At 47.5% G+C, this 26,069-nt stretch overlaps 3 protein-coding genes across 4 annotated transcripts in view; 2 read left to right on the top strand and 1 right to left on the bottom strand.

Annotated features, from left to right (window-relative positions):
• Window positions 1–6,727, top strand: LOC310809798 (uncharacterized protein). Its single transcript, XM_083677270.1, has 12 exons — window positions 1–287; window positions 790–901; window positions 1,261–1,354; window positions 1,906–1,960; window positions 2,351–2,491; window positions 3,526–3,686; window positions 3,979–4,077; window positions 4,397–4,542; window positions 4,842–5,013; window positions 5,104–5,216; window positions 5,338–5,422; window positions 5,606–6,727. The coding sequence occupies exons 1-12, from the start codon at window positions 170–172 to the stop codon at window positions 5,660–5,662; spliced, it is 1,353 nt and encodes a 450-aa protein (XP_083533396.1). The 5' UTR covers window positions 1–169; the 3' UTR covers window positions 5,663–6,727.
• A 485-nt stretch (window positions 6,728–7,212) lies between these two features.
• Window positions 7,213–14,796, top strand: rabep2 (rabaptin, RAB GTPase binding effector protein 2). Of its 2 annotated transcripts, none has more exons than XM_083676616.1 (11): window positions 7,213–7,430; window positions 8,630–8,791; window positions 9,521–9,606; window positions 9,791–10,180; window positions 10,511–10,606; window positions 10,999–11,097; window positions 11,307–11,426; window positions 12,024–12,102; window positions 12,799–12,953; window positions 13,718–13,834; window positions 14,656–14,796. In XM_083676616.1, exons 1-11 carry the CDS (start codon window positions 7,388–7,390, stop codon window positions 14,758–14,760), a joined length of 1,452 nt encoding a protein of 483 aa, XP_083532742.1. In that variant the 5' UTR covers window positions 7,213–7,387; the 3' UTR covers window positions 14,761–14,796. The 2 variants fall into 2 exon arrangements, with proteins under 2 accessions (XP_083532742.1, XP_083532743.1); XM_083676617.1 differs by lacking the exon at window positions 7,213–7,430 and adding an exon at window positions 7,476–7,663.
• Window positions 14,797–16,199: 1,403 nt separating this feature from the next.
• atp2a1 (ATPase sarcoplasmic/endoplasmic reticulum Ca2+ transporting 1) overlaps window positions 16,200–26,069 on the bottom strand; it is an 11,576-nt gene continuing 1,706 nt past the window's right edge. The window contains exons 3-21 of the mRNA XM_083677407.1: window positions 25,880–25,960; window positions 25,524–25,609; window positions 25,194–25,349; window positions 24,715–24,856; window positions 24,345–24,511; window positions 23,963–24,051; window positions 23,740–23,842; window positions 22,852–22,983; window positions 22,167–22,292; window positions 21,672–21,890; window positions 21,318–21,429; window positions 20,945–21,168; window positions 20,539–20,759; window positions 19,996–20,198; window positions 19,266–19,351; window positions 18,882–19,015; window positions 18,239–18,356; window positions 17,909–18,026; window positions 16,200–16,258 (exon numbers count right to left, since the gene is read on the bottom strand). Of these exons, the coding sequence (XP_083533533.1) occupies window positions 16,221–16,258; window positions 17,909–18,026; window positions 18,239–18,356; window positions 18,882–19,015; window positions 19,266–19,351; window positions 19,996–20,198; window positions 20,539–20,759; window positions 20,945–21,168; window positions 21,318–21,429; window positions 21,672–21,890; window positions 22,167–22,292; window positions 22,852–22,983; window positions 23,740–23,842; window positions 23,963–24,051; window positions 24,345–24,511; window positions 24,715–24,856; window positions 25,194–25,349; window positions 25,524–25,609; window positions 25,880–25,960 (2,555 nt within the window). The 3' untranslated portion in view covers window positions 16,200–16,220. The remainder of the gene's footprint in view (window positions 16,259–17,908; window positions 18,027–18,238; window positions 18,357–18,881; window positions 19,016–19,265; window positions 19,352–19,995; window positions 20,199–20,538; window positions 20,760–20,944; window positions 21,169–21,317; window positions 21,430–21,671; window positions 21,891–22,166; window positions 22,293–22,851; window positions 22,984–23,739; window positions 23,843–23,962; window positions 24,052–24,344; window positions 24,512–24,714; window positions 24,857–25,193; window positions 25,350–25,523; window positions 25,610–25,879; window positions 25,961–26,069) is intronic.

The raw sequence follows: 26,069 nt of genomic DNA, 5'->3' as shown, positions 1-26,069 counted from the left end.
TGGACAACGCTGCAATAACGGACCGGGTTGATTTAAACTTTGGCAGGGCAACATTTCAGCCAACAGTTCTTATTATTTTAATAGCATTTCTGGAATCTGATGAAAAGCGTCAACCTAAAGTTAAAACCACATTATTTATTTTGATCAGTCCTGCCCTGAACGATTCGCGATGTCTGGGAAGATCAAGAACCGAAGTGCCGCAAATGCCGACTCTACATCTGGCAGCGTCTCTTGCGATGAGCGCATTTTACGGGATTGTCATCAACTGTACATCGACTCGGACAGTGGTAAGTTGTCCGCTCGCCAGATAAGGCTTTGGAGTCTGTCCTGCGGGTGAGCTACTGCTAACTGACCACATTGTTGGCAGTAATACTACCTGCTGCCAACTCAGCTAGCTAGCTAGCTAGCCATCTCAAGCTAACGTTAGCTGCAGCGGGTAGTAAGCTCATTTAGCCGGTTGAACGAAGCCGACGTTTCTATTCCCCCAAGATGAAGAACGATGTCAGTGTCCTTATTCGGTGAAACTCATCCCTGTGTCAGTTTCTCTTAAAGCTAACCTTGCCCCTTTTAATATTTACCTAGCTTTGCTAACTAATAATGATCTAGTTGATGTGTAGCCTCATCTAGCAATAACTGAGGATTATCAGATTGAATAGATGTGTTGTTAGCCAGGCCTTGGTAGAGTCGAGGTCGTCTTCGTTCAAGTGCAGAAGCCACAATCCATTCATTGATTGGATGCACAAGTTCAGATCATCCAGCAAACCACTGCTGTACTCGTCTTTCCTCTAGGACTGATCTCAGTGGCCCAGTCTGTTGGCGTTACACTCCTTCCGCCCAGGAAAAAGATCACGGTGATGTTGATGGGCAACCACTCCGCTGGAAAGAGCTCTTTCATCAATTGGTAAAGTGCTCTAGTTGTGAATGTGTGTGTAGTAGTATGCTGCTATGCACTTGCCTAATCTTGCAGAGCCAGACAGTCTCTGGGTCGACATTATGCACTCTGGTACACACACCTTAGACTAGAGGGACATGCATCCTTCCCCTTTTGGAGATGAGTGATGGCTTATCGAACATTCCACTGACTCTAAAACAGGACCTAAAATGCTCACTGACACTGTTGATAACTTTTCCCCGTACTTCCTTTCCTCTTCAAAGTGTGTCTTGTCTTGTGGCGTCCTTGTGCCCTAGTTTGTCTGCGGAAATGCCATTTGAGGGTATGCAAAGATGCCTTCTTTCACCTCTGCTGTAACCTTTCCTCAGGTATGTGGAAGAGCACATACAGCGGACTGGAGTGGCCATTGAGACGCAAGGCTTCAGTTTTGTCACTAGTGGGCGCAAGAGAGAGTCCCTCACGGTGAGTAATGCCAGAGAACCTCTAAGGCCACTATTGTCAAAGTGGGGTACATGGATCGATCTAGGGATTTAAATCTGTGATTTACCTTCCCAAACAGTCCTGTTGAATAGCCGACTGTAGTCTCAGTACCAAAAATAAATGCATGCACCCTATCCAACAGAATAATATTATCACAATGTCTAATATGTAAGGGATAATGTTCATAGAATATCAATTAGGCTACAAAATAACCGACAGGGGGCCTGTTAAAAGTTTGGGAACCACTGGTCTAAGGTATTGCTAGAGTGGTTACAATGCAATGGCCTGATTTGACATTAGGATTCTCACAAAACCGGAATTTGTCATATAGAACCAGAGACGACCAGTCCTTGAACAATGAAACATTGGTACTGAAACACTGTTCCATAGACCATGGAGTCTGCTCTTCCAAATAACAATGAGATGTTATAATTGGTTTCAGCACAGACCTGTTTAAAGTTGATTTAATGAGTCACCCAGTTAGGGTGGGTCATCCATGCAGGATGTAAGTTTTGTGTTTTGCTGTCATCCAGGGAAACGCCACGCTGCACCTCTACCCCCACTTCAAACCTCTGCAAGAGTTTAAAGGTGAGGTTTTAAGGCGTCAACCTGGCGAATGGCGACGTTCAGAAATATGCCCCTCTGGTAAATCCATGATGTGATGGTGAAAACCACATGGTCCATCTAGCCATGTGGTTATCAACCATCCTGTGTTTTTCTCACCTGCGTATGAAGGAGAGGATCCAAATAAAATCATACTGATAGTGACTGTTCCGTCATCCTGTTCATCAGTGACTGTTCCGTAATCCTTTCCTGACTCTCGTTTTAATTCTTTCCCTCCCGTTCTCATTCTGTCTTTCACCCCCCCCATCCTCTTCCATTCTTTAATTCTTCCAAACCCTCCCCCCCCCCACCCACCACACTCGCATGTGCCACCTTTCTTTCTTTCTTTCTTTCTTTCTTTCTTGCTCTCTCTAGGTGTGTCGGAGTACCTGGGTACTGAGATCTGCACGTCGCGGCAGAAGCGCTTCAGCTTGGTGACATTTGTGGACTCGCCTGGCCTGGTGGACGGGGACATGAAGTACCCCTTTGATGTGGACCAGGCCATCATGTGGCTGGGTGGGTGACCATTACAGTGCTCTGCTTTGTGTGTGTGTGTGTGTGTGTGTGTGTGTGTGTGTGTGTGTGTGTGTGTGTGTGTGTGTGTGTGTGTGTGTGTGTGTGTGTGTGTGTGTGTGTGTGTGTGTGTGTGTGTGTGTGTGTGTGTGTGTGTGTGTGTGTGTGTGTGTGTGTGTGTGTGTGCGCGCGCGCGCGCGTTACTGTTGAGTGTCTTTCTTTGTGTGTTGATGTGTGCATTCAGTTCTGTGTGTGTGTATTTGCTTTCAAGTATCTCTCTCCCCTGTGTGTGTATGTTTATTGAGTCCCATCTATTTCCCTTGTGCATGGGTAAATCTTACATTAAGAAGATATTTTTCGTGCAATATTCGGACGACAGAACAGCTTGTCTATAACTGCCTACTGGAAGAAAATAAAGGACAGTAACAACCTCTGTGTTTAAGGAATCTTTTACTTGGTGTAAATCAGGCAGCAGAGCAGGTCCATCCTCTGGGTCCAGCTGTGTGGTTCTGAACCAAGAACTTTGAGTTTTCCCTCAGCTCTTGTCGTGTTTTACCCTGTGGTCTGTCACCCTGTGGTCTGTCACCCTGTGGTCTGTCACCCTGTGGTCTGTCACCCAGTCTGAAGCCGTATTCAAAGCATTAACATCTTCATGTCATATGGAAACCAGCTACGCTATCGAAAAGCTAGCTGTAACCTGTAAGCTTAACCTGTATGTTAACTGGTTTGATAGTTTTTGTCACTCGCCATCACTGGGTGTGGTGAAAACCAGTTCCGAATAAACCATGGCACATTGTTTGCCCACCATAGAGGCACAGTCAGACCTCCTTCCTGTCCTACCCTACCCTACCCTGTCCTCCCCTACCCTACCCTGTCCTCCCCTACCCTACCCTGTCCTCCCCTACCCTACCCTACCCTACCCTGTCCATGTGTTTTTGTGGTCTTTCGCTTTGTGTGACCGAGCTGTCAGTGCGTCTAATGGTACCACTCCAACCCCCCCCCCCCCCCCCCCCCCTCCGCCCTCTGTCCCCCTGTAGGGGAGCTCTGTGACCTGATCCTGGTGTTCTTTGACCCCATGGGCCAGGCGCTGTGCAAGCGCACGCTCAACATCGTGGAGAAGCTCAACGAGAAGCATGGGGACAGACTGCGCTTCTACCTCAGCAAGGCTGACGAGGCGGGGGGAGAGTCCGACAGACAGGTACACACATACACACACACACACACACACCAGGCAGGAGGACAGACTACATGTATACCTCAAGGCAGGAGGCAAGTCCGACAGACAGGTGTACACACACACACACACATACAAAAAGCACCAAACTAGTATAAGACACGTACACACACAAATGCACAGTACCTCACCTGCAAGCTTCTGAAACGATTTGCAGGCTTCTTTGAACAGCCCACTGCTTGAATCGACCCGATTGGCCCGTGGCTTTCAAAAAAAAAAAGGCTGTTTTTCTCTGTTCTACGATTGGCTCTTTCAGAGGGTGATGATGCAGATTGTCCAGGAGCTCTGCAAGCGGCCAGGACTCAACAAGTGTGGCTTCGATATGCCCACAATCTACGTGCCCAACCCCAACAAGGTACTGTCACCACAGAGGCCCGTTGGCATCTCCATCAAGGGACTTGAATAACACCAAAATAAATAACACCAAAATAAACTTGAACTATCCCCCTCTCTCTCTCTCTCTCTCTGTGTGTCCCCCCTCTCTCTCTGGGTCCTCCCCCCCTCTCTCTCTGGGTCCCCCCCCCCACCTCTCTCTCTGGGTCCCCCCCCCCACCTCTCTCTCTGGGTCCCCCCCCCACCTCTCTCTCTGGGTCCCGCCCCCCCCCCCCCTCTCTCTGGGTCCCCCCTCTCTCTCTGGGTCCCCCCCCCCCCTCTCTCTGTGTCCCTGCCCACAGCCCAGTCGCTGTGTGAACCAGATTGAGGAAGCGTGCCGCACCATCGAGAAGACCATCAACCAGACGGTTCAGAACACACTCAACTCTCTGGAGAAGGACTGTGAGCTCATCACGGAGGCCATCGCAGACACACTCAGCAATGACCGGTAATATATATATACACACACACACACACACACACACACACACACACACAATGTATTTTAGACCAAATGTTTACTCTCAACTGACTTAAAAAGAGCTGAAATGCATGACTACTCTAGATGCAACAATGACACTGTAGGTTGCATTATGAAATAGGCTCGATTTGGCCATTTTAGTGGTTATACCGATTCAACCCCTCCAGATTGACATCAGTGTCTTAGGAGAAGGGGCTGGTGGTTGTTTCTGGACCACTGGCCTCTGACACACTCCCTCCCTCCCTCCCTCTCCCTCCCTCCCTCAGGCAGACGAGTGTGAATAATCGGCGGGCCCGCTGTAAGGGCTGTCTGTTGGCCCTGCTGGGCTTCAGTGTGCCACTGATGCTGATGGTGGCTCTGGTGTTGGGAAGTCTGTCCAGAGAGCTGATGGATACGGCCCTGGGGGAAGAGGGCACAGAGGCACTCTCTCTCTACTTGGTGAGTGTCTGTTTGAGAAAGAGAGACCTCTCGTGTGTGTGTGTGTGTGTGTGTGTGTGTGTGTGTGTGACACTCTTCTCTCCCTTACAGACTCCTGTTCTGAGGGTGTTTGACTCCTTGACTGTCGAACAGCAGCTCTACAGTTGCGGGGGGCTTGTCTTCCTCTCCTTCATCCTCCTCATCCTCGCACGCTTTTTCTTCAGGTAAGAGCAGAGCTTTCAACCACCAGCTTATGCTTATTTTTTCTCTCATTCTCTTACAAAAAAGTGTATTCCTCCCTCTCTCCCTTTCTCTCTCTCCCTCTCTCTCTCGCTCGCTCTGCAGGACTCAGCCCACTCTCTCTGGTCGACAGAAAAGGCAGCTGCAGGAAAAGCTGGAGTATGTGCAGGAGGTGGTCAAGACCAAGAAGGTACTGTGTGTGTGTGTGTGTGTGTGTGTATGTTTGTGAGAGAGAGAGAGACTGTGAGACAGTGTGGCTGTGTGTGGTTGTTGCGTTACCGGTGTGTGTGTATGTGCGCGCGCTCAATGTCTACACAAGCAGTGGGGAGTTGTTGCTTTGTCACTCACAGTGTGTCCGTCTCCCGTTCTGTAGAAGAAGCTCTATGAAGATTACCTGCGCCAGAGCGTGGCTGATCAGGATATGGACTAATAGAAAAAGCAACGGTTTGGATGGATGGAAACTTTGGAAGAAACGGAGGAGGCAGCGGCAACCACTTAATTACCACTTAACATTCCCACTGTAGAGGACCAAATGTAATGTAGGTTTGAAACTTCAGGCTTTACCTTCCTGACTATGCCTTACTGTGCCACTCTGGAGCATGCAGGGTGACATGGGAAATGTAGTCCAAGTCTATTGTCTGTCAATGGCAATGTTTCAGTGTCCACACAGGTGTACCACATAGAATGAAGCCATGTGTTAGCCATGAAATGATACATGGTATGCTAGTGTGGTTATTGGAACTGAGCCAATGTCTGTCCATTGATGTAAACCACAGGGCACCTCAATCTCCAATACTCTTATATCCTCCCAACTCTGGCACGGCCTGTATAACATTTACCCATTATGTTTTAACTATCATGTTACCAGATTTTTTACTGTTAAAAACACTAGTTCCTGATGCAGTATAAACTATGAATAACATAACTTGAGGACCATGGAACCTGTCTTTTTTAAGAGATTGTGAATTCTGTTACAACCTACATGGTGCATTTTTACATTTTTAAAGAGCATAGTATAGGTGTCCACATCTGTGCCTGTTTGCTTCTCGAAAGTATTCAGGCTTCAATAATTCAGTCTCAGACAAATACCCACGATGCAATACAGATTAGTAGTAGCATTACTTCAGGACCGTGGGATTTGTATTTTCAATTATATGGAAGATGATGTCTTGTGGGTTGTAGCACTTTCTGACTGAGAACATTCAGCAGTCAAATGTCCTGAACGTGTTCAGCGATCATGTACTTACACTTGTGTATATACCTCCTGTTCATCCGTGGATTGCTTGTTCATACAGTATGTAGTTCAAGCAGTGGCCATGCTGCTCCACCAATCTTGATACCATGTGGATCTGCTGTACTGACTGAACAAGCAATGAACGATGGGACCCGGGTCGTAAAGGCCCGTCGTTAACATCAGTGTGTTTGTTTTGTACTTGCTTTTCCTACATTGTTACAATGTTTCATTTTAGATATGATATGATAATAAACGCACAAATTGTTAAATATAAAAAGACTTATTGTTTTCTGTACGGGGGGGGTCATGAAATGTTCCGAATAGTGGAAAAGTTGGTCTCTGTTATTTAGTGGGCTTGCTTAAACAATATATTCTCCATATATACTTTTTATTTATTCATTTATTTTTTATTAAAATATGAATTCTCCTAGAGAGAGAGAGAGAGAAATATCTTTATTTTGGCAAAAATACTAATTGTCCCACCTCTTGCTCCTGCCGCCTCCACTGGTCTTCCTATAGATCACTGGCCCCGTCCCATTTCTCCACACTTCCCCCCCGGGGCCTGAAAGTATGCACTTCCCCGGAGTGATTAAACAGCATCTGTTTGCGTTAAGCATGGACTCTTACACCCATCCATTTCCATCTTAATCCATGTGAGTGAAGTGCGCCAGGGTGAAGAAATGGGACGCAGCTGCTTCTTGGTGGAGGAAGGATGTTTACGTAATTTCCGTAGGCTTAAACCGGGGGAAAGTTGTTTCCTGAAGTTGAACCGGGAGCGATGAGAAACTCCTGCCTTGAATTCACTCTGACCCAACCCAGTGGTTTGTCCGAAACCTACCCACAGATGACTTAATGACGATTAGTAGGACATTTGTCGCAGTTATATCACCAAACGTCTGGGAGGCCAGTGACTGATGTTCGATGGAGCTGTCAGAGGAGGCCACGTCCCAACATGAAGACATTGGTAAGACTACTCCATGGCTCGACTCCCCAAGTGGTTCGCTCAATCGGTGGTGTTGTTTCAAATTCTTTCTGTCAATGTTGAAAATGGATTCGGTGATCGCTCGCTGGGTCGTCTGTTGATGTAGACTTGTCACTCGTTTGCCGTGATGTCCAACTGAAACATGATGTCGGTTAATCACACACCCCACCGAGCAGACATGTACCTCTACCTGTAGGATCTGAGAAAAGTTCCAGGTTAGTTTATGTCAGTTGGTTCTCCACCAAGAACCAGACAGTGGCGTGCTTAGGGCCCATTGCCCTTTAAGAATTCGTCGTCGTTCTTCAATATACTTGAACCAAAATGAAAAAAACGTTTATTTTTCCCTCAAATGTCATGTTTTAAAATGGAAAAGTCGTGTTTTTTTTTTGCTTATATGGTCCTATAGATGAAGATTTGCATCTGGGGGTGCTGTGGAGCCAAGAGGGTTCCCCCCAAAATCGTCCAAAAGAGTGTCCAGAAATTATCTGACTGGACAGAAAGGGGCACACCTCCCCATGCACTGAGCTATAGGCTAGTTTTATTTTAGTTTTTATTAAAGTTTATTAGCCTAAACAAACTAACTTTCCATAGTGTACACATTGCGAGCAGTTAACCTGCCCATCCATGGCCCTTTGGCAATGGCTCCTTTGAAATAAGAGATCCAATTTTATAAGCAAAGTAAATTAATTTATTTTGGGGATTATGGGCTTTAATTGTATCTACAAAAGAAAGCAAAATCACCTGAAAAAACGATTACGCATGACATCACTGTAAACAGTGCTGACATAATAGGATACTAAATGTAGCATACATGTGAGATAAACATATTTGGGTGAAGATTGGCTTTGATAGTAAACTCTAAGCAAAGTCAAATGAATTGAAGAGCAGTCTCTACATAAACAGTCTGCTGCTGACCTTGTTTTGAACAAGCCTGGTGTGACGTCACAATCTCTTCAGTGCATTGTTTTGGAAGTCAAGGGCTTTTGGTTGGATTGGTTGAGTGAAACACAGTTTATTTTGGCAACAACATGCACTAATCTTACAGTGGAATGACAAGCAAAGTATACATTCAGGATAAACATTTTTATTGAACCTTACTAACCAAATAATATCAAATAAAGTATACAGACCTCTAGTGAATGTATGTATGTATGTATGTATGTATGTATGTATGTTTTCAGAGGTGGAGGGGAGCCTGCAGGCCCAGCTAGCCGATTGCAGAGCGCAACTGGAGCACTGGCAGGGAGTGGCAACCATCTGTGAGATGAGCAAACAGGAAGAGCTGGGAGAGCTGCAGAGACAGTGTGACCAGGAGATCCAGTCTCTACAGGAGGCCCTGAGAGGTGTGTGTGTGGTGTGTGTGTGGTGTGTGTGTCGTGTGTGTGTGGTGTGTGTGTCGTGTGTGTGTCGTGTGTGTGTCGTGTGTGTGTCGTGTGTGTCGTGTGTGTCGTGTGTGTTGTGTGTGTGTGTGTGTGTTGTGTGAGTGTGGAGTAACCCTACCGTCTTGACATATTTAGTGAATTTATTGCAAGGCCATGAGAATTTCTTGACTACCTGACCTACCTGTGACGTCATTCGCCTGTAACCCAGTCCTGATACTCATCTCCGCCGTCTCAGCGAACAAAAACAGATTACCTTGCGTGTGCCGTAGATGTGACCCAGTTCTTGTCGAGTGCGCAGACAATCCACACGCTTAGAGGGTTTTAGCTGATTCAAGGAGTACTTTCCTTCAATAATTTGTTAGTATTTTAGAGTCGACATTGTGTCAAAACACCATCTCACTTTTCCGGGGAAGTTTAAGTATAAGCTTGTCGTTAGGAATTCTATGAGGCTTGTACTGTAGGCAATTACATTTGTAAGTAATTACATTTTGGGACCATATCAACAATGGACTGATGAGAAATGTACTAAAAATATTTGTTTGATTAAAGAACTCCTTTAAGGTAGGAAGGGGGGGTGGTGGGGGGGGGGGGGCGACTACCTCTTTAGTAATAAGTCAATAACTTCTCCAGGCCTTATCTATGAATGTTTTGAACATTGTTTTAACCACCATTTGTCACATCCATTCTCAGAGACGGCGTCACAGTACGAGGCCAGAATATCTGCTCTGCAATCAGAGAGAGCCCAATGGAGGAGAGCCAGTACAACGACTGATCAGGTAGGTGTGTGTGTGTGTGTGTGCGTGCGTGCGTGCGCGTGCGTGCGTGTTGATTGCAGTCAAACATTCACTTGTCCTGAATGTTTTTCTTTCCTTGTTACCTCTCCTCCTCCCTTTTTGTTACATTTGCCCTCTCTGTCACAGTGTCTCTCATTTTCTCTTTCTTCCCCTCCCTCTCTCACAGGGCGGTGTGAAGAAGGGGAGGATGGAGGTGGGAGCCTCGTCACCTGAAGGCCAGACTGCAGAGTCTCCCACCAATAGCCTCAGAGAACCAGAGCCTGGTAGTCACACGGACAGGCCGGACAGCCAATCGGTGGAGCCGGAGGGACCAGGGGAGGGGACAGAGTCTGAGGGGGCGGGGCTTCTGATGGAAGGCTATTTTTCCCAGCACTGTGACTCGGCGTCTCTCTCGTCTTTCTTGTTGGACACGCCCTCTCTGGCCCGGCGCCCGCCCCCACAAGAAGACACTGCCTCCCTGGTTTCCACGGGAACCCTGGTGCCTGAGGCCATCTACCTGCCCCCACCGGGCCACCGGCTGGTCACACACAGTGACTGGGACACGCTGAACGCACAGGTGAACAAACACACATCAGACAAAGAGGGACTTACACACACACACACACACACACACTCAAATATAGACACACAGCTTCTGAGATACGCTGAAGACGCAGACAGACACACACGCACACACACATGCACACAAACAAACAAACAGACACTGAGAGAGCCACAGATGTAAGAGAGAGTCATACACACACTCCCACACACACTCCTGGACTGGGACTCACCGACACAGGCCGTTTCCAAGGCTACAGCGTATCAGAGAGTGATCACAGGTGACCAGACATGCTCTTGTGTGTATTTGTGGTGGTCTGATATTGACTGTTGGTCTCCTGTTCAGCTGGTGGAGCTGCAGGGGGAGCTGGGGCAGCTCAGGGGTGAGAGGGAGGAGCTGGAGAGGGAGCTGGACACACAGACGGCAGAGATGCAGAAACAGGTAAAATGTCGCTGAACTCTTTGGGTCGCGCAGCCAAACCGACCTGACATGACCCCAAATGCAATCGTGGAATGGAAAAAAAATGTATTTTTTTTTTTATGTGCAAAGTGCAACAAGTGAACATGGCTGCAGTAAAAGGCTATGTAAAGTATTTAAAAAGATAGATGGTTTGTGTAGAATACGGTTTGGAATATAACCTGAAATAGCTTTGGACTTCTTTCTTACTTTACCTGAATAAAAACGTGTGTCTCTCTCCCTCTCCCTCTCTCACACTCTCTGCCTCTCTTTCTCTCTCTCTCTCACTCTTGCTGCCTCTCTCTTTCCTCTCTCTCCCTGCCTCTCCCTCTCTCTCTCTGCCTCTCTCTCTCTCTCTCTCTCTCTCTCTGCCTCAGGTTTCAGTTCTCCAGTCTCAGGTCCAGACCTCGGAGGCCCTACTCCAGGAGCTCCAGAAATCTTTCAGCCAATCACAGCACACCGTCCAGAGCAGACTGGTGAGTGATTGGCTGCTGATCAAACGAGCAGTTACAGTATGTGCGGGCATGCTCATTTTTGGAAGTTGTGTTTTTATGTACAGTATGTATGTCTGCGCAATTTAGGTGGTTTGTTTGTGTGTACGTGGTTGGATGTGCATTTTCAAGTGTTTGTTTGTGTGTCTGTATGTGCGTGCCTCCCCCCCCCCCCCCCCCCCCCTTACTACCAGACGGAGCTGTCCCTCTCTCAGAGGAAAGTGTGCAGTGAGCTGGCCAGACTCAAAGGAGAGGAGATGGAGGAGCCGGATGGGGGAGTCGATACCAACACACCTCTCAGTCCAACACTACAGGTACCCTCACCTCCTCCCACTTCTTTACTTGGTCTTTACCATCGTACATCGATCACCTCCACACTCCAATTACTAATTAATGTCTTTGACTGGGTATACAATCAAATAGGAGAATATTGTATACTGTACAATATAGGACAATATCTACTTCATACATAATACGGTATGGAGAGTCTAAAAAGATGGTTGGTAGAGTGATCCTGAACGTTGTCAAAGACAGTTGGGAAAATAATTTAAACTAGCATACAGTAGGTCTATGTAAGCCCACCCCCCACTCTGCATGGCCATTGTAACCGAACTGGTCATTGAAACCGAACTGGTCATTGGAACCGAACTGGTCATTGAAACCGAACTGGTCATTGGAACCGAACTGGTCATTGGAACCGTACGCATCGCCACAAGTCTCAATGGTATTTCTCCACATTTGGGTTGCGTTTAGTCAGGCTATGTTTTAAAGCCTTTTGAAACAAAAATAAAAAAAATCCTTATACTTAGGAGTTAACCTAGTACCTCACGTTAGAAAACCTGTTTAATTTCTATAAAATACAACCCCGGCTTATCAGTTTGATAAATGCACTTCTCCGCTCTAACCTGTAGGGGGTGCACAGTGAGGAGAGACTGCGTATAGAGATCGTCAACCTGAAGGAGCAGCTGGAGATCCGGACGGAGGAGAGCGGTCTGTTCATCTCTCTTCTCCTCTATTCCTCTCTATCCCTCTCTGTTCATCTCTCTTCTCCTCTATCCCTCTCTATCCCTCTCTGTTCATCTCTCTTCTCCTCTATCCCTCTCTGTTCATCTCTCTCCTCCTCTATCCCTCTCTGTTCATCTCTCTCCTCCTCTATCCCTCTCTGTTCATCTCTCTCCTCCTCTATCCCTCTCTGTTCTTCTCTGTTCTTCTCTTTGATGACACTAATGTTTTTTTATAATGCTTCTCTCTCTCTCTCTCTCTCTCTCTCTCTCTCTACCCTGAAACTCCACCAAAAGAGGTTTTAGAGGGTGAGTGATTTAAGTTATTGCGTGCGTGCGTGCGTGCGTACACACATTCTGAATACATTGCTAGTTTTGTAACTTCTATCACAACCCAGTAGCAGTGATCTTCAGAGTAACCTGAATCAAAATGTTGTTTCGGTGCATGCTGTAGTTTCAGTGGAGCGATTTCCATTTCCTACCCTGTTGGAAAATGTTGGAACGTTTGTAAATGAACACTGGTTAATGAACAGTGAGTGAATAAGGTGTGTTGGCCTCCTGGTCCAACTGTCCAGTCTGAATAAGGTGTGTTGGCCTCCTGGTCCAACTGTCCAGTCTGAATAAGGTGTCTTGGCCTCCTGGTCCAACTGTCCAGTCTGAATAAGGTGTCTTGGCGTCCCCCTAGTCCAACTGTCCAGTCTGAAGACGGAGACGGAGCGTATCCAGGGACAGAGGGAGAAGCTGCAGACTGAGCTGCAGGCCTCTCGCACTGAGCTGCAGGGCCTCCGGGTGGCGCTCTCTCACCTGCAAGGAGACAGCAAGACACTAAGCAACAACAAGGTAGTGGAGACAGTTCTGTGTGTGTGTGTGTGTGTGTGTGTGTGTGTGTGTGTGTGTGTGTGTGTGTGTGTGTGTGTGTGTGTGTGTGTGTGTGTGTGTGTGTGTGTGTGTGTGTGTGTGTGTGTGTGTGTGTGTGTGTGCCTGTGCCTGTGCCTGTGCCTGTGCCTTCTCTCTCTGCACCTTTGTCTTAAAGTATCTGGACTGAAAACCGTAGGTCATATTCTGAAAAGTAATCACACTTACCAGGCTCATCCCTCTCTTGTAATATTTGCAATAGCATAAACGTGAGAAATGGCGCACATCCAAATATCACGTCAAACTTGAATCTGAAACAAATGGTTGAGAAATGCATTGTGTGTGTGTGAGAAATGCATTGCGGTGACCTGAAGTCAAGTGGATGTCACCTCATCGTCAATGCCGTCCTGGTTTGTGTGTTCGGGTGCACAAGGCTACTTGCTTTCTATCAAAACATGAACCGGCGGTTTTGAAGTGGACGCAGCAGTAATAATGGTAGTATTGACAGTTATTTATCACAAACACTCTCAGTCGGACCAGTTGAATTATGGCTCAAAACTATCGAGGTCACGTCCTCTGTTTCCTTAGCTACGGCCATGCACACACACTCTCTCTCTCTCTCACACACACACACACACACACACTGTAATACACAAATGTATTGATGTTACCAGTATGTACCTTCTTATTACCTCTCTCTCTCTCTCTCCCTCTCTCCCTCTCTCTCTCTCTCCCTCCATCTCTCTCAGGCGGCCCTGCAGCAGCAGTGTCTGGAGCTGCGTAGTCAGGTGATCAGTCTGCGCTCCCAGGTGGACACCAGCCAAACGGTGCAGAGGGACTTTGTCCAGCTGTCGCAGTCCCTACAGGTACACCGATCTAGGATCAGCCAAGTCAGCTACACACTGATCTAGGATCAGCCATGTCAGCTACACACTGATCTAGGATCAGCCAAGTCAGCTACACACCGATCTAGGATCAGCCATGTCAGCTACACACCGATCTAGGATCAGCCATGTCAGCTACACACTGATCTAGGGTCAGCCATGTCAGCTACACACTGATCTAGGGTCAGCCATGTCAGCTACACACTGATCTAGGGTCAGCCATGTCAGCTACACGCTGATCTAGGTTCAGCCATGTCAGCTACACACTGATCTAGGTTCAGCCGAGTCAGGTTTGGTTTTAACTATTGGCATACAGTACTACACACGGTGGGGTCATGTGGGATGTATGTGGGTTTCTAGTCAACTAAAAGACCGAAGAGAACTAAGAGAACTGTCAAGAGATCCAACTACTAGAGCGTAGTACACAAGAGGGTGCTCTTCACTTAAATGACAACGTGTCTGATCCAGCCCGTACTTACTTACTCTCTTGTTCTGGACTAGTTGGTGTGACTTACTATACAGTAGTGTGCCTTTATTGCCTAGATATACACTGCCCTGTGTAAGTAATGGGACACTGAAGCATTTTTCCTTCTTTTGGCTCTAAACTCCTACTAGTTTGGATTTGAAATCAAGTATATTACAGTTACTATGAGGTTAAAGTTGAGATTCTCAGCTTTTATTTGAGGTTTTTGTACATTTTTGTATTTGTATTTTTGTACAACACTTTGTATGCATAGTCCCCCTATTTCAGGGCACCAAAAGTAATGGGACAATTGGCTTGACCCTCTCTCTCCCTCTTGTAGGTGAAATTGGAGTTAATCCGTCAGGCGGAGACTCTGGACCAGGTGAAGGAGGTTCTGGAGGAGGGTCTCGCTGAGGTTGGCCACCTGCCCTCCAATGCCACGTGATCCTATCAGAACCTGCCCACCAATGCCACGTGAGAACCCTAATCAGAACCCCAAAATGGGACCAAAGCAACAGGAAATATTCTGAGAGTGACCAATGAGAGCTTCGCTGGTTATGCAGTATGACAGTTAGTTACCATGGAAACAGACTGACCATCATCATGACTCTGCCTGTTACTGCTGCCACTGTTCTTATTGGGACTTGGAATATTCTGGGTCAAAACAGTCTCGGGCAGTGCAGGCACTATTTATCAGAAGCCAAAGTCTTTCGTAAATCAACAGTGTATGAATTATCCTCCAAAACACACACACACACACACACACCCCTCTTCCACCTCTCTGATCTACTTTATGCCAGGCAAGAGTGAACACACTCACGCAAAAGAATGATTCTGGCAACTCAAGTCCACTATTCTTGCACCATTCAAGACTACGGCATCTCACACACACACACACACACACACACACACACACACACACCCTAACACAAGCTACTACTGAGCAGAAAGCTCTTGTTGTCAGTGATGATCCTAGTGATGTTCCTTGTGTTGCATAACCAAATGCATCCTGCGCTAAGTTCTCTTCAACCCAGTAACACTAATATTCACATTTGTATTCACTCTGATCCCTAACAGGATTGATCCCTAACTTTGATGTTTTAGACTTAAACCACTTGTGTTAATGAATAATTGGGAAATGTGTGAAACCCAATGAAGAAATGTGAATTTGGCATTACAATATATTTCTATGTTGTTTGTACTAATTCTGTCTTTAATATATACAAGACCGCTCATCATCTTTGGCTGTGTTCTTCAGTGCTGACTGGACGGCACAGAGAGAATGATGAATGACCAATACAATATCAAGTCTTTTGAATTCTAGTGTGGGGTTATGAGTGGTCAATTGGGGAGAATAATGAATAATGTGAGGGGATGTGAGATGGTATTTAGGCTTACAGACTAATTGGCTACTGGGATGATATTAAAAGGGGTGGGGGGTGCTGCATTACCTTGATGTGTGTGTGTGTGGTGTAACAGTGTATGATTGGGTGTTTTAGGAGCGTTGTGAAAACAACATGATTGACAGATGCTGGGAATCAAATGAGAACCCCAAACATGTAACAACCCACTCGCGTATTCTCTTTAATACATATCTTTATTTTTTAAGAATAGAGTCATCATCATTTGAATATACTGTTTTACTTATATATTAACTTAATTTCAATACATACACAGAAAGAAAAAAATACTCCTTTGTACGTTTTTTTTTTGGTAGTTTTGTCTGTTTTTGATGTGTGTTCTGTTCTTTGATGTTCATGTTGTTTGATTTTTTCCGCTCACTTCTAGTGACTGTCTGCGCTCTCGTTCTGCGGAGCGCGCCACCATTCCTCTCTCTTCGTCTTGTCATTCTTTCATCTCCTGTTCTCTCCTCTTTCTCTCTCTCTTTCTCTCTCTCTTTCTCTCTCAGTTCCACTTCTTGGCCACTAGATTGTCGTCTTTCTCTGCATGGGAAAGAAAATGGCCGTCATTCTGAGGGCATTGGCAAAGTAGGAGGTTAGGGCTAGTATACCGTAGCATTGTTTTAGTAAAAAAAAAATCCTGAGGTTACCAAACACATATTGATGCCAATATTCTGTCAGTAAAAATTATTATTCCCTTCATCATATCATTGTGTGTTGCTAATGTAATAGTTCAATTTTAATACTATTAAGTGAATCATCTAGGAATACGATTACTGATGATGACATTTATAACAATATTTATAAAGACAGACCTATTTGAGCAATACAGGGCTTACGGCAGTGCAAGTACAGATCTATGAAACCTATGCCCACAGTCACGTACACACACTCCAGTCAATTACTGTACGAATTCAGCATCGACACCATCTGGACACGAGCTCTCACAAAGCAGCGTCTCATAAACATGAACATTGTGACAAATCCTAAAACATGAGTAAAACAGCGACGCAGGGCTCCAAGTCTGATATGAGTTAATGTCAGAGAGAGAGAGAGACGAAGACACAGAGGACATAACAACAAAAATGGGTTCTAGAACGTTCTACGTTCACACGTTCTAGAATGCTCCAATTTGCCTCTGCCCAAAAACGGGCTGCGCTGAACAGAGTTTAGCTGACAGCGGCGCTCTTTTGGTTTTTTCCTTCAGGAAAAGTTTCAGGAAGAAAAGAAAAAACCGAGTGGGTTTTTAACGGAAGCGAATTGGAGAGAAGAAAGACAATACGTGGTCTGACATACACACTATACATGAAACATACTCACACTCACTCTCTCACACACACTCATTCTCACTCGCACACACAAACACAAACAGGTACACATGGAACACTTAACACACAGCGAGAGCTGTGGGATACCTTGCTTTGTTATGGCAATATGGAGGAAAGGAACAGGTTTAAACTGGAATGTAACCAAATAAAGAGCAAGGAAGTGGAGAAGAAAGATGGAGGGATCAGAGGAGAAGTGGTGAATGGGATTGGAGGCACCAAGGCAAAAGAAGAGGGGAGAGAGAGAAAGGGAGGATGAAGGGGGGGGCGGGGGGGGGGGGTAGGCAAGACAGTGGCAGGAATAGGAAAAGTGGAGAGAGGGATTATGAGTTAAAAGAGATATAAAGGCACCTAACAGGAAGATAAATCATGTTATGAATCAATCAGCATTAATCGGTATATTACAGGCTTCACCGTTAGATCGCAAACCATTATTGAAATTGATAAGTCTTAGTTACCCATAGAAGTGGGTTTGTTTGGGAGGCCGTGGACATTACAGGACTTTACAAAGAATAAGAGACTGAGTTTACCAACTGATGCATAGATTGGCAAATTAATATCTGAGTGGGATTTTCAATGTGTGGAATACATGAAATCAGCCGTGTGTGCATATGCTTGTGGTTGTGCATACATACAGTACAGGACAAGTGATCTGCTTTACTTGTGGTTCTGTGTGTGTGTGTGTGTGTGTGTGTGTGTGTGTGTGTGTCTGTCTGTCTGTCTGTCTGTCTGCTGTGTGTGTCTGCTGTGTGTGTCTGTCTGTCTGTCTGTCTGTCTGTCTGCTGTGTGTGTGTGTGTGTGTGTGTGTGTGTGTGTGTGTGTGTGTGTGTGTGTGTGTGTGTGTGTGTGTGTGTGTGTGCACTCTTACGCTCCAAGTAGTTGCGGGCCACAAACTTGAGGACCTCATCAATGAGGATGACGGGGAAGGACAGCTTAAGCACCACCAGCCATTTCTCCACATTCAAATGAGTCAACTTGAAGATCATCTGCAAGAGAGGAGACATTCACGTTGGGGCCACAGTCGGTACACACAATCAAAACGGAACTGAATAGCAACATTGGTTGGTTGGGGGGGAGGGGGAGAGAGGGAGATAACTACAGAGAGAGAGAGACAAGAGCAGTAGGTAGGACATTAAAACTGGTCCGTGGAGCTGGCCAGGTGTTTGAGGGGGAGGGCTGTGGTGCAGGGCGAACTCACGGGCAGGGGGTCGACGTAGATGATCATGAAGTGGAGGGACATGGATAGGGTCATGGCTCCCACCAGCCAGCCGTTGCTCCAGGGAGGCATGCGTACGAGGGACTGGTTCTCAGACAAGCTGGGGGGGGAGGAGGGGGGGGGGTGATGGGGAGGTGGAGTAGTGCGTTAATGCACGCTGAACATGTGTACGTTTGTATATCTTTGTGTGTGTGTGTGTGTGTGTGTGTGTGAGAGAGAATGTGCATGGGAGGGTGTACACACACATGTACGTAGGTGCGTGCCATGGGGTGTGAAGAAGCGTGTGGAGAATCTGAGATTACATGGTGAGAGGGATGAAGGATACATGTTGTGTTCACACACTCACGGTTTTCCCAAATTCCTCCGAGGTTAACATAACAGTACAACTCCAATGTTATAGCCTATTCTGAGGTTAGGTTCACTACACTCTTGAACTTTAATATTTGTGTAAAAACTCCAGGACTCGGCTTAACCTATATTCAGGAACCCACCCCCGAAATTGCAGCAATATCAAACCCCTAATGTTGTACTCCTAACATCAATCCAACTCCAAACAATCCTCTTATTATTATTATTATTATCCAGGGCTAGGACCCTAACCCCTGGGCTGGAGTGGCAGTCTGACCTGTTGAGGGCGTTACACATCTCGATGGTGACCAGCACAGACAGGGCCATGGTCATGGGGGGAGCGGCCTCAAACACCTCGCAGACGACGCCGGCAAAGTCCTCATTGTCCTCACTGCACTGCATGAAGTGGGACTGAGAAAAGAAAAACCTGAGAATCCGGAACTGAACCGAAGACAATCATTCTCGGAACCGCTGAAAGTTGTTTGGCTTCGGCTTGAATTGAGTCTTAAGCATTGATATCAGCCCAGTCCTTTTCAATCCATGACAGGGAGTGTATGAGTGCACACTTCAGGAGAAGGGTAGAGAACGGGACGGCAGCAGTTGGCCCAGCTGTGTTTCTGTTTCACACTCTGACGGACAGGGACGGGGGAGGGGTACTCACCAGCTGGTAGAAGGACACACCGGGTCCGTCGTCGCTGTAGATGAACCACCAGGCGGCAGCGGCTACGGTGGCAGCACCCACATAGCCTGGAGACGGAGGGAGAGAAGAGAGGAGAAGTACGTTTTTTTTTTATTTTTTTTTATTTTTTTTTATTGTTTGTACGTTGTACGATATTTACACAACTATGCCAATGAACCATTGTTCCATCTGAATGTGGTAGTACTAGGTAGAGAAAGGTGGGGGCGGTGGTGGTCATACACTCTCCCCTTGCAATTTAGTCATGTAGCAGTCAAGGCTGAGACCTTGGGGCGTTATGTGGGCGAGGGTTGTGGCTAGATTGATGACCTCGGCCAGGGATGGCCTTAGGGTGAAGGGAGAGTGAAGGTAGGAGCCAGGAAGGGGGTCACATGCTTCGGGGTCTGGAAATGGCTATTAAACGTGGGAGTTTTGAAGAGCTAATTTTTCTTAGAAATGTAATTGTCCAACAACTTTAATCAAATCCCCTGACTGGATAAGAGTAATTTAAAACAACTAAAATCTCCTCGAAATGTTTGTACGGGCTGTATACTGTACCCTGGTAAGGGTTATGTACCCCACCCACGATGAGAGCAGGACTAGGCATGGGAGGGACCAGGAGTGAGAGAGAGAAAGACTGGAGAGAGCTGGAGATGGTAGTAAAAACTTGGGACAAATCAGATGGTAAGATAGCCGTGCATCCTTCCCCCAGTACCTCCAATGGCCATGTATCTGAAGAACAGCCAGCCGGAGATGAGGGGCTCTTTGGGGGAGCGGGGGAGCTTGCCCATGATGTCCAGGTCGGGGGGGTTGAAGCCCAGGGCGGTGGCGGGGAGGCCGTCTGTCACCAGGTTGACCCACAGCAGCTGGACGGGGATCAGAGCCTCGGGCAGACCCAGGGCAGCGGTCAGGAAGATACTGACAAAGAGAGGGGAGAGGGAGAGAGAGAGTGAGAGTGAGTCACCGGTTGTGTAGTGATGTAGTGGTCATGTTGCTATAGCCATGGGTCTTGGTCATTGGAAAGCCCTTGTGTGTTTTGCCACTGGAGAAGGTTTGTGGTTGATGTGTTGAAGTCAGGAGGACAGTAGGTTTGTGGCTGATGTGTTGAAGTCAGGAGGACAGTAGGTTTGTGGTTGATGTGTTGAAGTCAGGAGGACAGTAGGTTTGTGGTTGATGTGTTGAAGTCAGGTGGACCGTCGGTGTGTCTCGGTGAGGACGCGGGCGTGTTCATATTCCTGGTCATGATGCGGTCACTCACCAGACAACCTCTCCCACGTTGGAGGAGATGAGATAGCGGATGAACTGCTTCATGTTGTTGTAGATGGCCCTGCCCTCCTCCACGGCCGAGACGATGGAGGAGAAGTTGTCGTCAGCCAGGACCATCTCAGAGGCAGACTTGGCAACGGCAGTGCCAGAGCCCATGGCGATGCCGATCTCGGCCTTCTTCAGGGCGGGGGCATCGTTCACTCCGTCACCGGTCTGATAAGAGAGGGGGAGGGAAACGGAGAGGAGACGGAGGGGAGGGGGGGGAAGAGGAGAGAGATTTAGTCTGTCTGTCTGTCTGTCTGTCTGTCTGTCTGTGTGTCTGTCTGTCTGTGTGTCTGTCTGCCTGTGTGTCTGTCTGCCTGTGTGTCTGTGTCTGTCTGTCTGTCTGTCTGTCTCACCATGGCGGTAATCTCGTCGAAGCCCTGCAGGAACTCAACGATCTTGCTCTTGTGGGAAGGCTCCACGCGTGCGTAGCAACAGGCCTTGCGGACGGCTGCCTTCTGCTGGCTGAGGGACAGGTCGTCAAACTCGCGGCCGGTGTAGGCACATCCGGTCACGTCCTCGTCCTCGCCGAAGATGCCGATGCGACGGCAGATAGCCACAGCGGTGCCCTTGTTGTCACCTATAGGGGAGAGGGAAGAGGGTTTCATCAAGGGGGTGGCAGTAACATTTGTCAGGATATTCTTCTGTAGGAAAGGCAAACGGATAGAGCGAGAGATGGAAGAGATGGAGAAGGAATGAGAGAGGGGGGGGGGGGGGGGGTGTACTGACCAGTGATCATGATGACACGGATGCCAGCAGCCCTGCACAGCTCGATGGCTCCCATGACCTCCTTACGAGGGGGGTCCAGCATCCCCACGCAGCCCACGAAGGTCATGTCAGTCTAGGGAACAGCAGAGAGGGGGGGGGGGGGGGGGGTGGGGTGGAGGAAAGTGCTTTTTGAGGTCATGTAACGACCTATCAGGCCAATAAAGCTTATTGAAGTGAATACCACTGGTTATCAAGCCTGCTAAGTAGACCCACAGTTTGATCACTGCTCGATTAAAACTCAGAGCTAAACTGCGGACTGGCACTGTTTTTTTTTTTTTTATGTTTTATTTTCATTTTCACTCTTTCTTTACTCACCTCATATTCACCGAACTTGGTGGCGTCCTCCAGGTTCATCTCCTCCTTCTTGAGGGGCGTGTCCCGGGTGGCGAGGGCCAGGCAGCGTAGGGTGTCGCGCCCCGTGCCCCACTCCTTGATCACGGTCATGATGCGGTCCTTGACGGGGGTGGTCAGGGGCACGCGGGTGGTGCCCACACGCACGTAGGCGCAACGTTCAATCACGCCCTCTGGGGCGCCCTGGGCAGGGACACAGCGCAGAAAACATGTGGTCAGGGTACACTCAACATTGTAGCAACCCGAGACCATGTTTCACGTGAAGAGGTCTCGTCTCCGGTCTCAGACATTTAGACTCGGTTCTTGATTCGGTCAAGATGAAGGTAAACGTTTTGCAAACACTGGAGCTCTCACGGGATTGTTTTTAGGTTATTGAAGTGTTGTCAGAGGGTGTGGGGGGAGAGGAGGTGGGGAGAGAGGAGGTTATTGAAGCGTTGTCAGAGGGTGTGTGGTGCTCACCTTGATAAACATCTTGTTGCCCACGGGAGCTTTGGAGGCCTTGGCGGGGGAGCAGTACACAGACATGGACTTCCTGTCCCGAGAGAACTCCAGAGTGAACTCCTTCTTCATCAGCTGCTTGATCACCTGGGATGGAGGGAGGGAGGGAAGGATGGAGAGGGAGGGAGGGGGAGAGAGATGGAGAGAGAGGAAAAGAGGGAGTGAGTTTGGGATCTCCCAAAAATGACGTTGGAATATTGAGGGAATCAACATTGTCTTCTGACAGGTGGTGTGACTCCTCAGCGATGCTAGTCTTTATAATAATATATAATATAATATATAAGACATATTATTATTATATTATTATATTCTAGTCTTTAGGTCGACAACTTATTTTCAAATGACGATCAAGGCTAGCCCACTACAAACTACAAACTACTACTAGCCCACTAGACACTACTGGTAGACTAGGAATCTACTAAATTGGCCATGTTGTCCTACATATCCTTTCGAATTCCATAAAGTTCCATGGATACTCTCAAGATTAGCACATAACGAACCGCACCAAAAGACTAGACTAGCTATAGAAGCATGTACAATGTTCTAACTTAGTCATGGTTTCCAGCTACGTATTCTTTGGAATTCCGTATGTAGTTCCATATGTAGTTTTCCCGAGGATATCCGTCATTTCCCGATGTCGACTTACGGTGCAGCAGGCGTTGGCCCTCTCCACCTTGGACAGGCCGCGTACTTCGGTGTTGAACACGTTCATCTTCTCCACCAGGCAGCTCAGCGCCGTCTCCGTGGCCTCACCCACCTTCTCATAGATGCCCTTGGTCTGGAGGGAGAGAGGTGAGGGAGGTGTCAGCATTGTTCTATCGGCTTAACAAATGTGTTGTAGCCATCAGGTCTTGAAGCTGACCATAACGGTTTCAGTGGGAGCTGATCCCAGGCTACATAAAAACTCATTGTGTTGTTGTTGTTGTTGTTGTTGTTGTTGTTGTTGTTGTTGTTGTTGCTGTTGTTATGATATCTTCTGTTTGTATGCGGATCATTGCAATACAAATATAATCATTTATTTTACGGCTTAGTTCAAAGCGTTATAACCTGTTATTGCATATTAGTTATGCCCGTTAGTTCTTTTCAATTCACTGATTCAAGCACCACTATGTGCTATTTTGTACCAGGTAGTGCTACATTTATAGATAAACAGATTGTTTAATCAATACCAATACAGACAGCACCACTGTGAGAAGTGTCTAGTATTTTGCTTCCTAAATCTTATTTATTTAGGAAAATTATTTAATAGCTATATTGTATTATCATTCATAGTTGTATAACCTTACTTTCACATAGTAACCCAATACTGGGTAAATATACCAGCAAAAACAGGGATGTAAAATAAAGGGTTACACAAAATATGTTAAATAAATAACCGTCATTAGCCAACCTTACACACATACAGCCGACCTTGCACCTTCAGCTTCTATACCAATATAGATCTGCGACTTAGTGATCAATTGTAAGCCTTTCATGTTTGGGGTATTCATTCAGCACTTGACATTTTGAATGCACCCCCGGTGACTGTCCTCACCTCGTTGTAGTCCAGAGAAGAGTCGTTGCACAGAGCACAGATGGTGGCGATCTCAACCAGGCCGTCATACACGCCACACTTCACCAGGGCACCATTCTTAGTCCTGACAGAGAGACAAAGACAAGTGAGTGTGTGTGTGTGTGTGTGTGTGTGCGTGTGCGTGTGTGTGTGTGTGTGTGCGCGTGCGCGTGCGCGTGCGTGTGTGTTGCCAGGCCGTACTCACACTTCTCCCTCAGGTGTGTACTTGGAGCCAGAGATCTCGAACTGGCCCAGGGAAACACTGTCACCGTCCACTTTGTCAATGATGAACATCTACAGCAACACAACAACATCATACTCAGTGGTTAGGCTGCTTCTCGCCTCCTCAGTGGAGTTTGTGTTTGCATGTATGTTTGTAAAGAGACAGAGTGTATGCAAAAAAATGTGTGTGTTTGTTTGTGTGTGTGTGTGTGTGTGTGTGTGTGTGTGTATGTGTATGTCAGTGTCAGACCTGGGCAAAATATATATTAGAAATTATGTGTGTGTGTGTGTTCGTGCATGCGTGTGTATATCTGTGTATGTGTGTGTGTGTATGCGCGCGTGCGTAGTTATGTGCGTGTACCCACCTTGGTCACACACATCTGGTTGGTGGTGAGGGTGCCGGTCTTGTCGGAGCAGATGACGGAGGTGCAGCCCAGCGTCTCCACGGAGGGCAGGCTCCTAACGATGGCGTTCTTCTTGGCCATGCGGCGGGTGCCCAGGGCCAGGCAGGTGGTGATGACAGCGGGCAGACCTGAGAGAGGGATGGCAGGGAGGTATCCATACTGTACATGTAGCGCACAGAGCTCAGTACCAAACCTAGCCAACACACCAGGCAGAGCAGAGCAATAGTGGAAAGGGTAGACCAGTAGACCAGCCATCTGTATCAGCTAATGCGGTATATCTGGAAAAACTGAGTTTGGCGAGACTTTTTAGCCAGGTGGGTCAGGTGCTTACCCTCGGGGATAGCAGCCACAGCCAAGGCAACGGCAATCTTAAAGTAGTAGACGGCGCCGCGGATCCAGGAGCCTCCATGGACGGGGTCGTTGAAGTGGCCGATGTTGATCATCCAGACAGCCACGCAGATAAGGGAGATGACCTTTACAATAGAGAGAAGATGATCTCTCAGAACAAGCTGAAATGGAATAAAACATCTGTCTAACTCTCTAGTCTGTCTGTCTGTCTGTCTGTCTGTCTGTCTGCCTGCCTGCCTGCCTGCCTGCCTGCCTGCCTGCCTGCCTGCCTGCCTGTCTGCCTGCCTGCCTGCCTGGATGGACACTGTCTGCCTGCCTGCCTGCCTGCCTGCCTGCCTGCCTGCCTGGATGGACACTGTCTGCCTGTCTGTCTGTCTGTCTGTCAGGTCTCTTGAAAAAGAGATTTGATCTCAATGAGACTAACCTGGATAAATAAGCAGGAAATCAAATGAATCAAATCACCTTGGAGAGCTGCTCTCCGAACTCGTCCAGTTTGGCCTGCAGGGGCGTCTTCTCCTGCTCAGTGGCCGCCATCTGGTCACGGATCTTACCGATTTCTGTGGAGACGCCAGTTGCTACGGCCACACCGATGGCCTTGCCCGCGGCGATGTTGGTGCCCTGGAAGGAGGGAGAGATGGAGGAGAGGTAAATGGATAGAGAGGGCTTGGAGGAGTGGAGTGGATGGAGAGATGTGCTGCAAAAGTTGGGGCAATAGAGGGATGGAAGTGGAAAGTGGGGATGAGAAGTGGGTTTTGGAAAGCAGGCATGTAGAGGTTGGGTGCAGGCACTCACAGAGAAGAGCATGTTCTTCTTGTCCTGGTTGACGGCTCTGAGGTCAGGAACAGCATCAGTGTGTTTGATCACACTGACAGACTCACCTGGGGGGGAGAGAGGAGGCGGGGAGAGAGGAGGGGGGGGGAGAGGAGGAGGAGAGGAGAGAGGAGGCGGGAGAGAGAGGAGGCGAGGAGAGAGGAGGGGGGGAGAGAGGAGGGGGGGGGGGGAGGAGGAGGAAGAGAGAGAGGAGGTGGGGAGACACAACGTTTAGTGGTTTACATTAATTCATCAAACCCACTCTGCAGTCAAATGCACTCCAGAAAAATATCAAAGTTACCAAAAAATGATAGAGAGAGAAAGAAAGAAACACTCACCTGTCAGGATGGACTGGTCCACACGCAGAGTTGTGGATTTGATATCGGTGAGCCTGATGTCAGCGGGGACTTTGTCACCAACTGGAGCAGAAACACACACACACACACACACACACACACACACACACACACACACACACACACAGAGTCAGTTCAAACTACCTAATTCACACACAACCACAATGCCTAC

This window comes from Argentina silus (genome assembly GCF_951799395.1).
Source record: "Argentina silus genome assembly, chromosome: 9".
NCBI lineage: Eukaryota > Metazoa > Chordata > Actinopteri > Argentiniformes > Argentinidae > Argentina > Argentina silus.
The sequence above is the reverse complement of the archived record's forward strand: the minus strand, read 5'-3'. Positions and strand labels throughout refer to the sequence as shown.

Bases quoted from the DNA above. Each gene is read 5' to 3' on its own strand.
- LOC310809798 (XM_083677270.1), top strand. From the start codon at position 170: ATGTCTGGGAAGATCAAGAACCGAAGTGCCGCAAATGCCGACTCTACA. The intron at 1,355-1,905 runs GTGAGTAATGCC...GCTGTCATCCAG, and splicing joins GCAAGAGAGAGTCCCTCACG to GGAAACGCCACGCTGCACCT. The intron at 4,078-4,396 runs GTACTGTCACCA...CCCTGCCCACAG, and splicing joins ACGTGCCCAACCCCAACAAG to CCCAGTCGCTGTGTGAACCA.
- rabep2 (XM_083676616.1), top strand. From the start codon at position 7,388: ATGGAGCTGTCAGAGGAGGCCACGTCCCAACATGAAGACATTG. The intron at 11,098-11,306 runs GTGAGTGATTGG...CCTTACTACCAG, and splicing joins ACACCGTCCAGAGCAGACTG to ACGGAGCTGTCCCTCTCTCA. The intron at 12,103-12,798 runs GTCTGTTCATCT...GCGTCCCCCTAG, and splicing joins GATCCGGACGGAGGAGAGCG to TCCAACTGTCCAGTCTGAAG.